At 48.3% G+C, this 12,028-nt stretch overlaps 1 protein-coding gene across 4 annotated transcripts in view; it reads right to left on the bottom strand.

The window, feature by feature from the left end:
- GOLGA3 (golgin A3) overlaps window positions 1-12,028 on the bottom strand; it is a 46,893-nt gene continuing 34,865 nt past the window's right edge. For all 4 annotated transcript variants that reach the window (XM_070386370.1, XM_070386371.1, XM_070386368.1 and 1 more), the window contains exons 16-24: window positions 11,120-11,263; window positions 10,283-10,480; window positions 9,368-9,484; window positions 6,924-7,063; window positions 6,200-6,332; window positions 5,861-5,983; window positions 4,951-5,115; window positions 3,923-4,086; window positions 1-3,342 (exon numbers count right to left, since the gene is read on the bottom strand). In XM_070386370.1, the coding sequence (XP_070242471.1) occupies window positions 3,126-3,342; window positions 3,923-4,086; window positions 4,951-5,115; window positions 5,861-5,983; window positions 6,200-6,332; window positions 6,924-7,063; window positions 9,368-9,484; window positions 10,283-10,480; window positions 11,120-11,263 (1,401 nt within the window). In that variant the 3' untranslated portion in view covers window positions 1-3,125. The remainder of the gene's footprint in view (window positions 3,343-3,922; window positions 4,087-4,950; window positions 5,116-5,860; window positions 5,984-6,199; window positions 6,333-6,923; window positions 7,064-9,367; window positions 9,485-10,282; window positions 10,481-11,119; window positions 11,264-12,028) is intronic.

A 12,028-nucleotide genomic window follows, 5' to 3' on the forward strand; every position in this document is an offset into this window, starting at 1 on the left:
TTTAACAAAAAATAGTTTATTGCACAAAATTCAAGGAATTCCCAAGCATACTTAAATTTATAAAAAAATCAACATGCTTTTTAAAGTTACAATTTCTTGTGCATGGTGACACCTTTCCCCTGAACAGCCCCAACCTGAGGACTCCCTTTTAATGAGGAAATTTTTAATAGACATGAATAACTTAACACCACCGAGTTTTCTAGATCCTCTAAAACATGACCCTCAAGGATCCTATCGTAACCTGAGACCACCATACGCTGAGAATCACCTGGCATGGGAGTGAGTGACTTGTTTGAGTAAGGCTCAGAGCATCTCACACGCCCCCGCACTATGCATGTCATGGGCTCTTAGGGAGGCTCCGGGACATCTGTCTTTCAGATCTGCTGGTCCCTTTCACTACTAGCAGTCTTTACATGACATTTAATTTTTGTTAAAAAAATGCTCATAGGAATATATGTCCTGATGACTCTGCAGGCCCATGGCTTTAGCAGTATCCTTAAGACCAAGAAAGTCTTTAAACTGAGGAAGAGTTTAATGAGAATCTTCCTAACACAGCCTTCCACGGGCTGTCTTCTTCAAGGCCCATCTTGGTACCTGGACCCCAGGCCAGAGAATGAACCAGTTTCACATCCTATCAAAAACAATGCCTGTTACACCTCCTGAATAGTAGAACGAAGGCATGTAAATCCGTGGCATCTATGTGATGGGTACCGTGGAAAAATCAATGATAACCACCTCGCAGGAAGTTATTTTTGGAACATAAGAAAATCAAGTCATGATATCGTGAAGTGTCCAAGCTGACACGCCCTCCAATGAGGACACGAGGTACAGGATTAATAACATACACAAATGCAACGTGACGACGAACGTGTTTCTACAAGTACTCCAGAGTTGACTGTTGTTTTCCACGAGGAAATTCCTAATTCCCACTTCTGCCCATGGAAGAAGAATATTTCTAATGCTGGGAGGCAGGAGTGCCAGTAAAGTCCCTCAGAGGGAAAAAAAAGCCTTAACAAACCAAGAGCAGATGACTTCAGTCCAACTTCCTCCTTCAGGATGATCTGTTAAGGAAGCCTGGACACAAGGGCCCCAGATTAGGAACTGCAGGCCAGACATGACGGCACAAGGGGCACACACAGGAAAGGGCAGGGGGCGGGGGGCAGCCAGAGCACTTGGGCCAGAGGCAGGCCAGGCTGGCACAGAACTACGGACAAGGCTGGCACAAGAGGTTGGCAGGAGCCCCAAGGAGGCGCTGCTGCTGAAACAGAGGGTGACTCCACAAAGGAAAAGGGGTGAAAAACAGAGACTGGCTTTCTCTTGATGGACACACTCAAGATTCGCTGATCATTTCCTAAGGAAGAAGATGCACGGTGATTTCCCAGAAGACCTTAGCAAGGAGCGAGAAAGCAGCTACAAAGTGAGGCTAAGTGACTTCTTGGCTCTAAAATTAAAGGATAATGCAGCCAAAATAAATAAGAATGTAAATTACCATTTTTCTTTTCCAATGGTACAAAAACAGTTTTGTCAAAGATGATTTCAAACTTAGAAGGAAAAGTAGAATATATTTATAATGAAGGTTCAAGTATAGTTTCCAAGAATAACCCTGTACAAATGATATACGTATTTTAGAAGTTCCAATACTTGCTGGAGAACTTTTAAAAACGCTAAACATCTTTCTGGTTAGTGCTATTTTAACCTTACTGGTTAACCTTCTAACAGCATATCGTGAGAGAATGCAAGCAGCTTAAAAACACCACGCTGTTTTCTCCACAAGAGACCCAGGTGATGAGGTGACACGAGCGTGTCTGGCCTGATCAGTAACACCGCAGACTTCATCTTCAGACCAGCCGCCCTGCACGGGGGGCACACAGACCCATTCTCTCTCTCTCTCAACTTGGAACAATAAACATTATTTGACATCATCTTAGCAAACTAGCAACAGACTTTCAAACCTCGAGTCTCAGTCATTCTAGGTGGGACCTCACACACTTGGGGTGTCTTGTTTCCAGTAAGGTGTCCCACATGGGAGGCTCCAGAGACCGTCTTGTGCTGACCTGCCCCTTTCAGAAACCTTGCTGCTCTCCAGATGAGAGGGGAAGGCCCTTCTGAAGGCTGTCACACACAGAGGCCGGCAAATCTCGTGATGACCACACAAGTGCTGATGGACACTTCCACACAAAGGTAAAGTGGGAGGCCTGGGGAAGCCTTGCTCCCAGGTTGGGAGCCTGCAGGCAGCCCTCCTTATTCTCCTCACCGCCCCTTCTCTCTTCTCCTGAAGCCCCTCCCCACACCTCACGCGTCAGGTCAGCGCCTGCTGACTGTAGCGTCTGTGTGGCATCCTGGTGGTCATCAGGCCTGCCCAGGGGTTAGCTGGGGTAAGTGAGGCCATGCAGGACCAGGGCTCGAACAGGTGGGCATTGTGCACTCATGACAAGGAAAGACCCTCAAAATAGAGTGAAACTAAAATAACAAAGAACTTCTGTCTAAGAATATTTGGCTTTGGGAGGTGAATAAATTTCTTAAAATATAGTTTTTTGACATTCCTAAATTCTACATGTACATTATTTCCTAACAGCAGATTTTCAAAAGGCAATCAATAAAAAGACAATTCGGGTCATTCTTAAATAATATAAGGATATACTTTTTAAAGTTTAGATTATGATTTTCAGTATTTATATACATATCCTATGGAGAGATGGCTATTGAAATCAAAATAAAATAAAATAAAAACCAAAGGTGCAAATGAAGCCTCACTCCTGCAGGGTAGTAAAACTCTTACTGAATCAGGCAGGAAAGTGAGAAACCGGACTCAGCTGTGCAACATCTCTACCAGCAACCGTCCGAGAGCAGCGTCTATGGTCATGCCTAAGATACCTCCTCTACACATATGCTTCAGACACATCCAAAAATGTCTCACTGAGACCTAAATTAGGTTTTTAAGATTTGGTCACTTCATGGGAAAAGCTGGCTGTGATCTGCAAATGATTATTTCTCAATCCTTGGCTCCTGTTTTGTTATTTTACTCCTTGTAAAGGCAAACGCAAAACTTAAATTTCACCTCTTAGAAAAACATAGAGCACACAGTCAAATAAATAACATTGATGAGAGAACATTCCTCGGGGTAGTTACAAACACTCGGGGTGGGGATGCTCGGTGGTCACTGTTCCAAGCCCTTCTTGCGAGGCCCTGCCCTGACCATGCCGCTCTGTGTCTCCTCTAGGGTTGGCGTGATCTCCCGGTGGTGAGGGGCTGGCGGGGTCCCCCTGAGTCCACGAGGACAGCGACTCATGCACAGTGACTGCGTGTGCCTCCATCTGGCGCTGCAGGCTGTCCATCTCCTGCCTGCGGAGACAGGGGAGGGAGAGGAAGGGACGCAGTCAAAGGAGAGCCAGGGAGGGCGCCGCTGCTCCCCTAGAGACAGCCCATCACCTGGGACTTGGCCCTGACGAGCCTCAACTGGACAGCAGGTGCTCACACTCACAGGACCCACTGAACTTCTCTACTGGGACCAGCAAGCTAATTGGGTCACAGAACAAAAGGGACTCTGGGCATTTTCCTCCACCCACAGAGGCCCATAAGCCAGGCAGCTCTGCACACGCTGACTGCTGCTTGAGGAGAATGTGGGGAAGACAGAGCTGAATCTGTCCTTCCTGGCTTCTTCAGGGTCAAAAATGATACCTGCCCACACCCTCCAGACACAGGCCTCCTGTTGCTTGGCCACTGAGGGTCATTTAGCTCAGGACAGCTCCCACCTTAGAGACAGAGGGAGAGGCATGGGACCCCATGTTCCCCTCCCACCCCCCACCCCCAGAGCTGCTCAGCCTCTGCTGGATGTGGGGTGCTGTAACAGGAAAGATTCTTCCAAGTTAAACAAGCAATTTATCTGTAAAGACTAAGCCGCGGAGCCCAGTGTGGTTCGTACTTGAGCTGCTGGAGGCAGCTGTTGAGGTTCTTGAGGGGTTCCTTGCTCACGGCGGGAGGGGGCCGCAGCAGTTCCTCCAGCAGCGAGGCCGGGACGGGGCAGTCAGGGATCTTCACCGGTGTCACGGGGCTGGAAGAGCTGGCTTCTCCTTTTGGCTCCTTTCTCTGTTTTTCAAAGCACACAGCTAGTTTCCCACTTGGAGGCCTACCCCCGACCCCTTCCCCAAGGGTCCCTGCCATCACACGTGCTTCTGGAGGCACCTCCCCAGCTCCCCAAAGGTTTCTGGGGAGGTAACTCCCACTCTGCAGAGCTGGAAGCCTCAGGGGTTCAGGAAATGTCTGCTAAATAGAAAATCTTCTTCCTAACCACGTAACAAATACTATAGTCCTGACTCTTCAGGGGCATGGACCCGACTGGAGGCCCCCTAATGACAGCTCACAGGTGGGGCTTTCCAGAGAGACCAAGGCCTTGACTCTGAGTTTCCCTGAGAAATTAAGTCAATTTTCCAACTCGTAAGACTCCCCTTCCTTGGACTTCCAACTTTTTCCATGGATAACCAAACCATGCTAAATAAACCTCTGAATTTGAGTAAGTTCTTTGCACAAGCAAAGTATTTACATAGGCTGAGGAGAGAAACAAACTGTGGGTAAACAGATAATCTGAAAGAGCTCATGACAGCAGTTTCAGGGGTTCCTGGGCCCCCGAGCCTATTCTGGCAGCTGTGAGTCCCAGGTGGGCTCACCTAGAAGGCCAGGGACTCTTGTTAACACAAGCAAACCATGCCCTCATTTTGTTTGTAAAGCATGTTACAATAAAATGGCATCTGAATTCATAGAAAGAGGCCAACGTTCTGTTAGAAAAAGCACTAAAGTAAAAAGATTTGGCCGGTGGTCCAAAAAGAATATGCCATCATCATCTCACATGGCTGTTGCCCAACATTGGTTAAATGTAACTTTATGACTGAATGCCTGCCGACCATCCGCCAACACATCTACAACGGCCTGCTGATGGCCCAGGCGGCCTCATACCGTCTTGGCTGCTCCCCGCCGCAGGTCCAGCTTGAGCTGCTGGTTTTGCTGGAGCAGTGTCTTCATGTTGTTCTTCAGTTCCGACACTTTAGCTTGAAGCATAAATTTATCTTTCTGGGTCATGGACAGGTCTTCCCGCACCATCTCCAGCTCAGATTTAATATTCTAAAGAAAGTGTAGTCATAGATTTTCAAAAACTGAAAGATCTTAAGCACACTGCACAAATCTTAGTTTGTATGTCACAATTCTAAGGGGCTGGGGCTACTAGCCTGGCTTTGTACACTAAAGCTTTCATGTGACGCTCCCCTCTCACCAACATTCCTCTCTAGGAGTCTACACTGCAGAGAATCCAGTTACAATTCTGTCCTCAATGTTCCCATCCAAACTTCAGAGCTTCTGCTGAGGAACCAGTAACATTTCCATATCCACAGTTGACAATGAACCCAATCCTTGTTTAAATTCCAAGGTCAGCTACTAGAATAAGCTTAACTGTTCCTGAGACAGAAGACAAAGCAGTTCTGATGATTATTCAAGCTGTCCATCCACATGTAGGAATCTCAGTCAGAGTCACCCCCCGCCCCCCTACCCTGATCCCGTCCTCGAGCAGTTAAGACTATATGTATATAGACTTCTTCTCAGAGAAGCTCATTACACACTGGTGAATTGCACTCTCATATACTGGACTTAATGAGATCTCGTTCCTGGGACAATTGCACAGCTCGGCCCAGGGGCTCTGGTCTCTCTGCTCAGTGTCCCTCAGCTGCCTGACCTGGGCTGCTTTCTGAAACATGAACGATCTAGTGTGAGCACTCAATTCATAAAAAACTCTTGCTGTGCATGTAGCATACTGCTTGGCATGATACTGGAAAGAGCTGGGGGAGTGCTGCTGGGGCCCTGACATGACCTGTACCTGTAATGACTGCTGTATTCCATCCAACTCCTGTTTACTCTGGTGCTCGGTCAAGTCCAGCTGCTGTTTCAAGGACTGGATTTCTCTCTCTTTCTGATCCACCTCCCATTTGAGATTTTCCATCTAGAGATGGAAAAAACATCACATGACCCAAAGAATTTTAAAATGGCTTTCTTGCATTATAAAATTGCTGTAACACTATCTCTTCGTATCATTTAAAACACTTAGAAACAAAAAAAATCCCTTTCCAAGAAGACAGGGAATGAAGTGAATGTGTCAAGCAGAGTCTTGTTCTATAAGCCCTGTTAACTGGGGAGGGAAAGCTGCCCAGTGAGTCACCTCTTGGTTTCCTATGGGTTCTTTGCTCAGCTGCTCATCCAGCTGCTTCTGCAGCAGCTGGAGCTGGGTCCGGGCCTCTGCCAGCTCTGCCTGGAATTCTGCTATTTCCTGCGAGTGCTTCCCCTCCTGGATCCTAGCACAAAAAACAAGAAGGAGTAAAATTACAGCATTCTTCCAATGACCTTCCTACTCAAAAATGCTTTCAGTTGACTGTTAGATGTCCTGGGTAACATTCATAAGGACAAAACTCGCGTACCGCACCCCCTGGATGGGGACTGTTCTAGGAGTTGTGAATGCACTCGCTCAACTAACGCTCACAACCCCTGGGAGGGCGTCTCCATGAGTGCCCAATCATAGATTACAATGGGAGGGAAAGTGCCGCGGAGTTCAGTGCGTGTGCACTGCCCAACACGTGTGCACTTACACACGTTCGAGCCGAGACTCCCCCAGTGGGAGCCCACAGTGAGCATCGGTGGTGGGTGCAGCCCCCAGGCCTCTCTGTCCTCACAGAAGGACCAGCAAGGCATAAAGTGGGAGCACACAGCATCAAGGCCCAAGTTTCAGTGTTAAGGTGCAGGCATTCTGAGATAGCAATTGGATGCATTTCTCCTCCTTAGATCTGCCTCCGGAGATCTGCCCAGCAATTTGCTAGAACACAGGGGACCCTGGTGTGTCAAAGGTGCTAACTGGAGATGAGACGGTGGCAACACCCACTCCCACTTACTGGAGCCCGTCGGCCTCTGCCTGTAGCCTCTGCACCTCCTGCTCCTTGGCCTGTAGCTCCTTCTTCACCTCGCTCAGCTCTAAGGTGGCAGCCTTAAAGTGGCGGCGGTTGTGGCCTGCTTCTGCCTTGGCTGCAGCAACCTAAAACAAAAAAACATTAGCATTGTCAAGGACAGAGGCAGAACCTCGCAGCACGTGTGGAGGCAGCTGCCCCAACCCCCGCCTCCTAGCCGCTCTTGCAGGCCTTCCTTCCACAGCTTTTCAAGGTGCCTGTCAAGGACGAAAGTACTGAACACACACTTGGCCTGAAAGCATGCGACACGGCAGCAGCACCTGCTGAGCGAACCATTATGTTCAACTTTCTTGGCCTCAGTGGTTCTTATAGTCTTTTTCAAGTGTATCTACATATTTCTTGTTACTTTTGTTCATAATTCATGTATTGAGGTAGAATCTACCTTTCCATCAGACCATCTAAGTATAATAACGCTACTGCTCATTTTCCTTTAAGGATGTAACTAGCTTTTTCATGGTTAACAACATTTTATCTCAAGGTTTCTGAGAAGATAAGCAAATTCTCAGAATATAACAACATTTTTCAATTGCCTTTTCAATATTTTAGTTTTCTTGTCTAACTACACTAGCAAGTACCTCATGTAAAAGAAGTTTAATAAAAATATTTATAGTATATGACAAATGAATATAGAAAGAACTCATATACACTTGGAAAAAACTCCAATAGAGGGTATTAGCAGTGGTTGTCATTAGGTAGAGATTCCAGATACTTTAATCTCCACATGCACTAAAAATTGCTGCTGCTGCTGCTGCTAAGTCGCTTCAGTCGTGTCCGACTCTATGCAACCCCATAGATGGCAGCCCACCAGGCTCCCCCGTCCCTGGGATTCTCCAAGCAAGAACACTGGAGTGGGTTACCATTTCCTTCTCCAATGCATGGAAGTGAAAAGTGAAAGTGAAGTCGTGTCTGACTCTTAGCTACCCCATGGATTGCAGCCCACCAGGCTCCTCCGTCCACGGAATTTTACAGGCAAGAGTACTAGAGTGGGGTGCCATTGGCTTCTCCGAAAATTTTTGCTAGTATGTACTATTTTTACAATTAGGACTATCAGACCAAATGTACTTGGAAAAATAAATAGGCATCATTTACAATTATTGCCCTTAAAAAAAGAAATCAATTATACATCATCCCCCCAGCACTTCCAGTTAAAAATTGCCTAGTTACAACTTAAAGGTGAGAATAAAACTATTAAGTGATACCTGAGTACAAATCAAAAGACAGGAAGGTGGGGTACAGAAAAGCAGGGAGTGTTGCTAACTTAGTTTAGAACCATCAGATGTGCAGCAACTGCAAGCAAGGATTAAATATGGCAAACAAGGCACATGTGGGTCAAGAAGAAGCTAATAACTGATCACATAACAATATTCCTAATATATCTTAAAACTAGTACTACTTTAAAAGAATGTCTGGGGATGTCCTTGGCAGTCCAATGGTTAAGACCCTGTGCTTCCAATGCAGGGGGCACGGGTTCCGATTCCTAGTTGGGGAACTAGATTCCACATGCTGTGCAGTGCAGCCAAAAAATATTTTAAAAAATAAATAAAAGAATGTCTTACTGTCTCACTCACGAAATAAAAAAAACTATTTTCTTCTATCTCTAGTACATTATCATGGAGAAATGTAAAAGTAAGTGGCAAAACCCAGGTGACAGGCACCTACACACACAGGAGTGTGCCCACAACAAACGTATTCTGCCATCTGCTCTGAGAAGGCACTGGGGACACGAGGACAAACAAGCCACAGACCTTGTCCCAGGACGCTGATGTCCTCATGGGGAAAGGGCTACACAGAAACCACAGCTGATGCATCATGATGTTAAAACTTTAAGTCTACAGCCTGACGTCCACTCCGTTTGTGGGGTGGCTGGGGCAGGCCTCTCTGTGGGATGAGCCACCTGATGCACTGGTGAACATCTGAGCGTGGAAGGCAGCAGCCAGGAAAACTGCTCTAGATGTCAAGAATGGCACGGGTCTCCAGAACCACTGCTCTTGGGTGCTTCTTTAACACAAATGGGGTCACCACATACTGTTCTTCAGTTTGCTTTTCAGCTCCACACTACATGCAGGGCATCTCTCCCCAGCAAAGACACAGCTATGGAGCTCTGTGCACACATCTTAGATCTGCACGACTGTTCCTTAGTTTAATCTAAGCCCTTTCTTCCACTGATGAGTACGGAGACTCCCTCCAGGCTCTGTCACCAACCCCATGATGACACCCTATCCTTGGACCCATTAGCAAAGGTATTCACAGAGAAGTTCCTGGAAGGGAACTCAAGTGTCAAGGGTACTAATACTGAGTTTTTAGACATTTACAAGTTACATTCCAAAAGGCTCTGTGAGGTTGCAGTCTGATACCAGCTGGAAGTTACATACCTGCTCCTCGAGGCCGTGCACCATCACCTTTTCCTTCTGTAGTGCGGCCTGCAAGGCTTGGACAAGCTGCTTCATCTGGCGGTCCTCTTCTTCCTTGCGCTGCAAAACTGCCTGCACCTACAGCACATTCCAAGAGGGGTAAGGAAGGAAGGACATCAAATTTCCAAAGCCTGAAGAGCCCTGGGAGAAAGCACAGGCCACTCTGATCAGGGTCATGTGAGGGAATCAAGCATCACGTGGGAACAAGACATCACGACATGTTATCAACAAACGTACAAGCCAGGAAAGGAGTGAGATTTCTACTTCTGGAGAACATTGTTTTCAAAACTGAAATCTCAGAGCACATGAGCACAATCATATGATCATATTCAAACATAGGGTTAGAAGCCCAAAGGATGCATATAAATCAGGGGTTATCAATGCAGTTGTCTTCATGGCGAGGCAGGTAATTCAGATGGTGGGAACTAGCACATAGGAAAATCTGGAAGCTCTTTAAAGTCTGGATAATTCAAGGCAGGGGCTGGGCTGGTAAAAAAATCCCAGAGGGGCTGCAGAGCTGAGGAACTGACAGCGGGGTCTGTAGGGTGACATCCACCAGAGTTCGAACCCCAGTGCTGAATCACAGGAGGCCCTCAGGTGGGAGCTAGGAAAGGGTCTCCTCTGCATCCCCAGAGTCGCCCACCCCCAGGGAACCTTAGGGACTGAGTCTAGTTCCTTTACAGCTCAGCTCCCCTGCTTCACCCCCACCTCAGGATAGGCAGAGGGGCTGAGGCTCCAGCAGATCCTCTGGGCCTCCATCTCCATGCCTCTACTCTGCAGGCATCTGTGATGAAGCAGACGATGCAGCTGAAGCCCTCAGAGTCTGCCTGGCCTGCAGCAGGTCTCCTCCTGCTTCTGGCAAATGAGTTCCAATACCTGAAGGTTCAGCTGAACTAGGTCTGCTTCCCTCTTGGCTAATGCTGTCTCTAAGATGCTGTTGTGTTCCCTCAAGGCCGCATTGGACTGCCCGAGGCCCGTGAGCTTCCCTCTCTCGTGCTCCAGTTCCAAAGCCAGCTTCTTATTTGACTCCTCAAGGCGCTTTATCTTCCTCCTGAAGCCTCTGGACTCTTGAAGCTGAAACAAATCAAAGTCGCCGGTTTGTGGAGCCACTGCACTCCAGGCACCGAATGATTAATACCATAACGCAACAACACACAGCTGAGCACCAGATGCAGCAGACCCTCGCTCCACTGCTGGCAAGGCTGCCGTGGCCATGCCTGCTTCTCTCCTAGACCCACAGCTGACAGCCAGTCCTCTCCTGTGGGCTGTGGGCTGTGGGCTTCTGGAGAAGCACATCCAGGTTGGAGCCCAGGCGGGCCCAGAGCTGAGTGTGACAGAGATGACCACGAACTGTGCACGCAGCCTGCAGCTCCCGACAGCCACCTTGGGACCCTGTGCAGAACCCAGGGGACATCACCATGCTGCAGCGTGTGGCACCACCTGAAGCCACAGCTGACTCTGAGCCTGAGGGTTACGTGGAGATCTTCCAGGCTGGGTTTCTTATTTGCCACACTGGAGCGAGAGCAGGCACAGCAGACCTCACTGAAGTGCATGTAGGGTGTCCAGCAGTGCAGGTGGTCAGACCCAGGGGAGTGGCTGGACAACCCCCAGAAGCACAGAGTGGAGGCCAAGCACTCAGGCTGGGCTGTGCCCTGACCCTGCACATGGGGCGGCACTCATCCCTGGGCAGTGCGACGGCAGGGCTTGGCCTACCTCGTCCTCCAGCTCTAGCACCTTCTCCCGCTGCTCCTCCAGCTCCTGGCCAGTCAGCGAGATGACCTCCTGCAGCTCCCTCTCCAGCATCATCTTGCTATGGCCGACAGCCTGCAGCTCCGCCTCCAGCACCTGGACCCGCTCCTGACGGCCGGGATGCAAGGTGCATTTGGTCGGGGTCTCACCAAAGCCCCCCACATAGCCCAGCTTCCCACTGACGGCGTGAGGCTGCCAACCACACGCAACAGCCTTCCCTCTCCTTCAAGAGATGCAATCGAGTACCAGGTGTCACACAGTAATGACTAACTTTTTCAGTTAATGCTTTGGAAATACAGAAAGGTAGGAGCTATAAATTATTGTCTTTGGCAAATATGTGAGTAGATTAATTAAACAGACAGATACTTTAAAACAAAATGGAAACTGCAAGTAAGTTATCCTCCTGACACTGTATAAAGTGTGTGAGAGGGAATACTGAATTTATGTATTTTGGCAAGAGAACACCACACTATGCCACAGTGTCCTCCAACTCATGAATTCTCAAATTGATGAAAGAGAAAAACAAATATGAGAAAAAATACAATTACTAAGCTTAAGTGAAATGACTCAAACCTGTGGGTAATAAATGAAATGCAAATTAACTGAGGCAGAGTTTCATGCCTACTAGCAGGTGTGAAGGTGGTAGGCTCCACACTGCTGGGATCTGGGGAATCAGGGCACTTGTGACTAACACAGAGTGACAGTGCAGCCCCAAGGGAAACCCGAGGGCTTTTATGTACGAACACACCCCCCTACACACACACACACACAGAGGACAAGCACGCCTGCCTGCTGCCCTGCCCTCCTTCCCACAGGCTCTCCCTCAGGACGCCGGACTAGGAAGAGAGGCTCCAGAGGACGTGGCGCTCGACC

The sequence above is a fragment of the Bos mutus genome, chromosome 17 (genome assembly GCF_027580195.1).
Source record: "Bos mutus isolate GX-2022 chromosome 17, NWIPB_WYAK_1.1, whole genome shotgun sequence".
NCBI classification, from domain to species: domain Eukaryota; kingdom Metazoa; phylum Chordata; class Mammalia; order Artiodactyla; family Bovidae; genus Bos; species Bos mutus.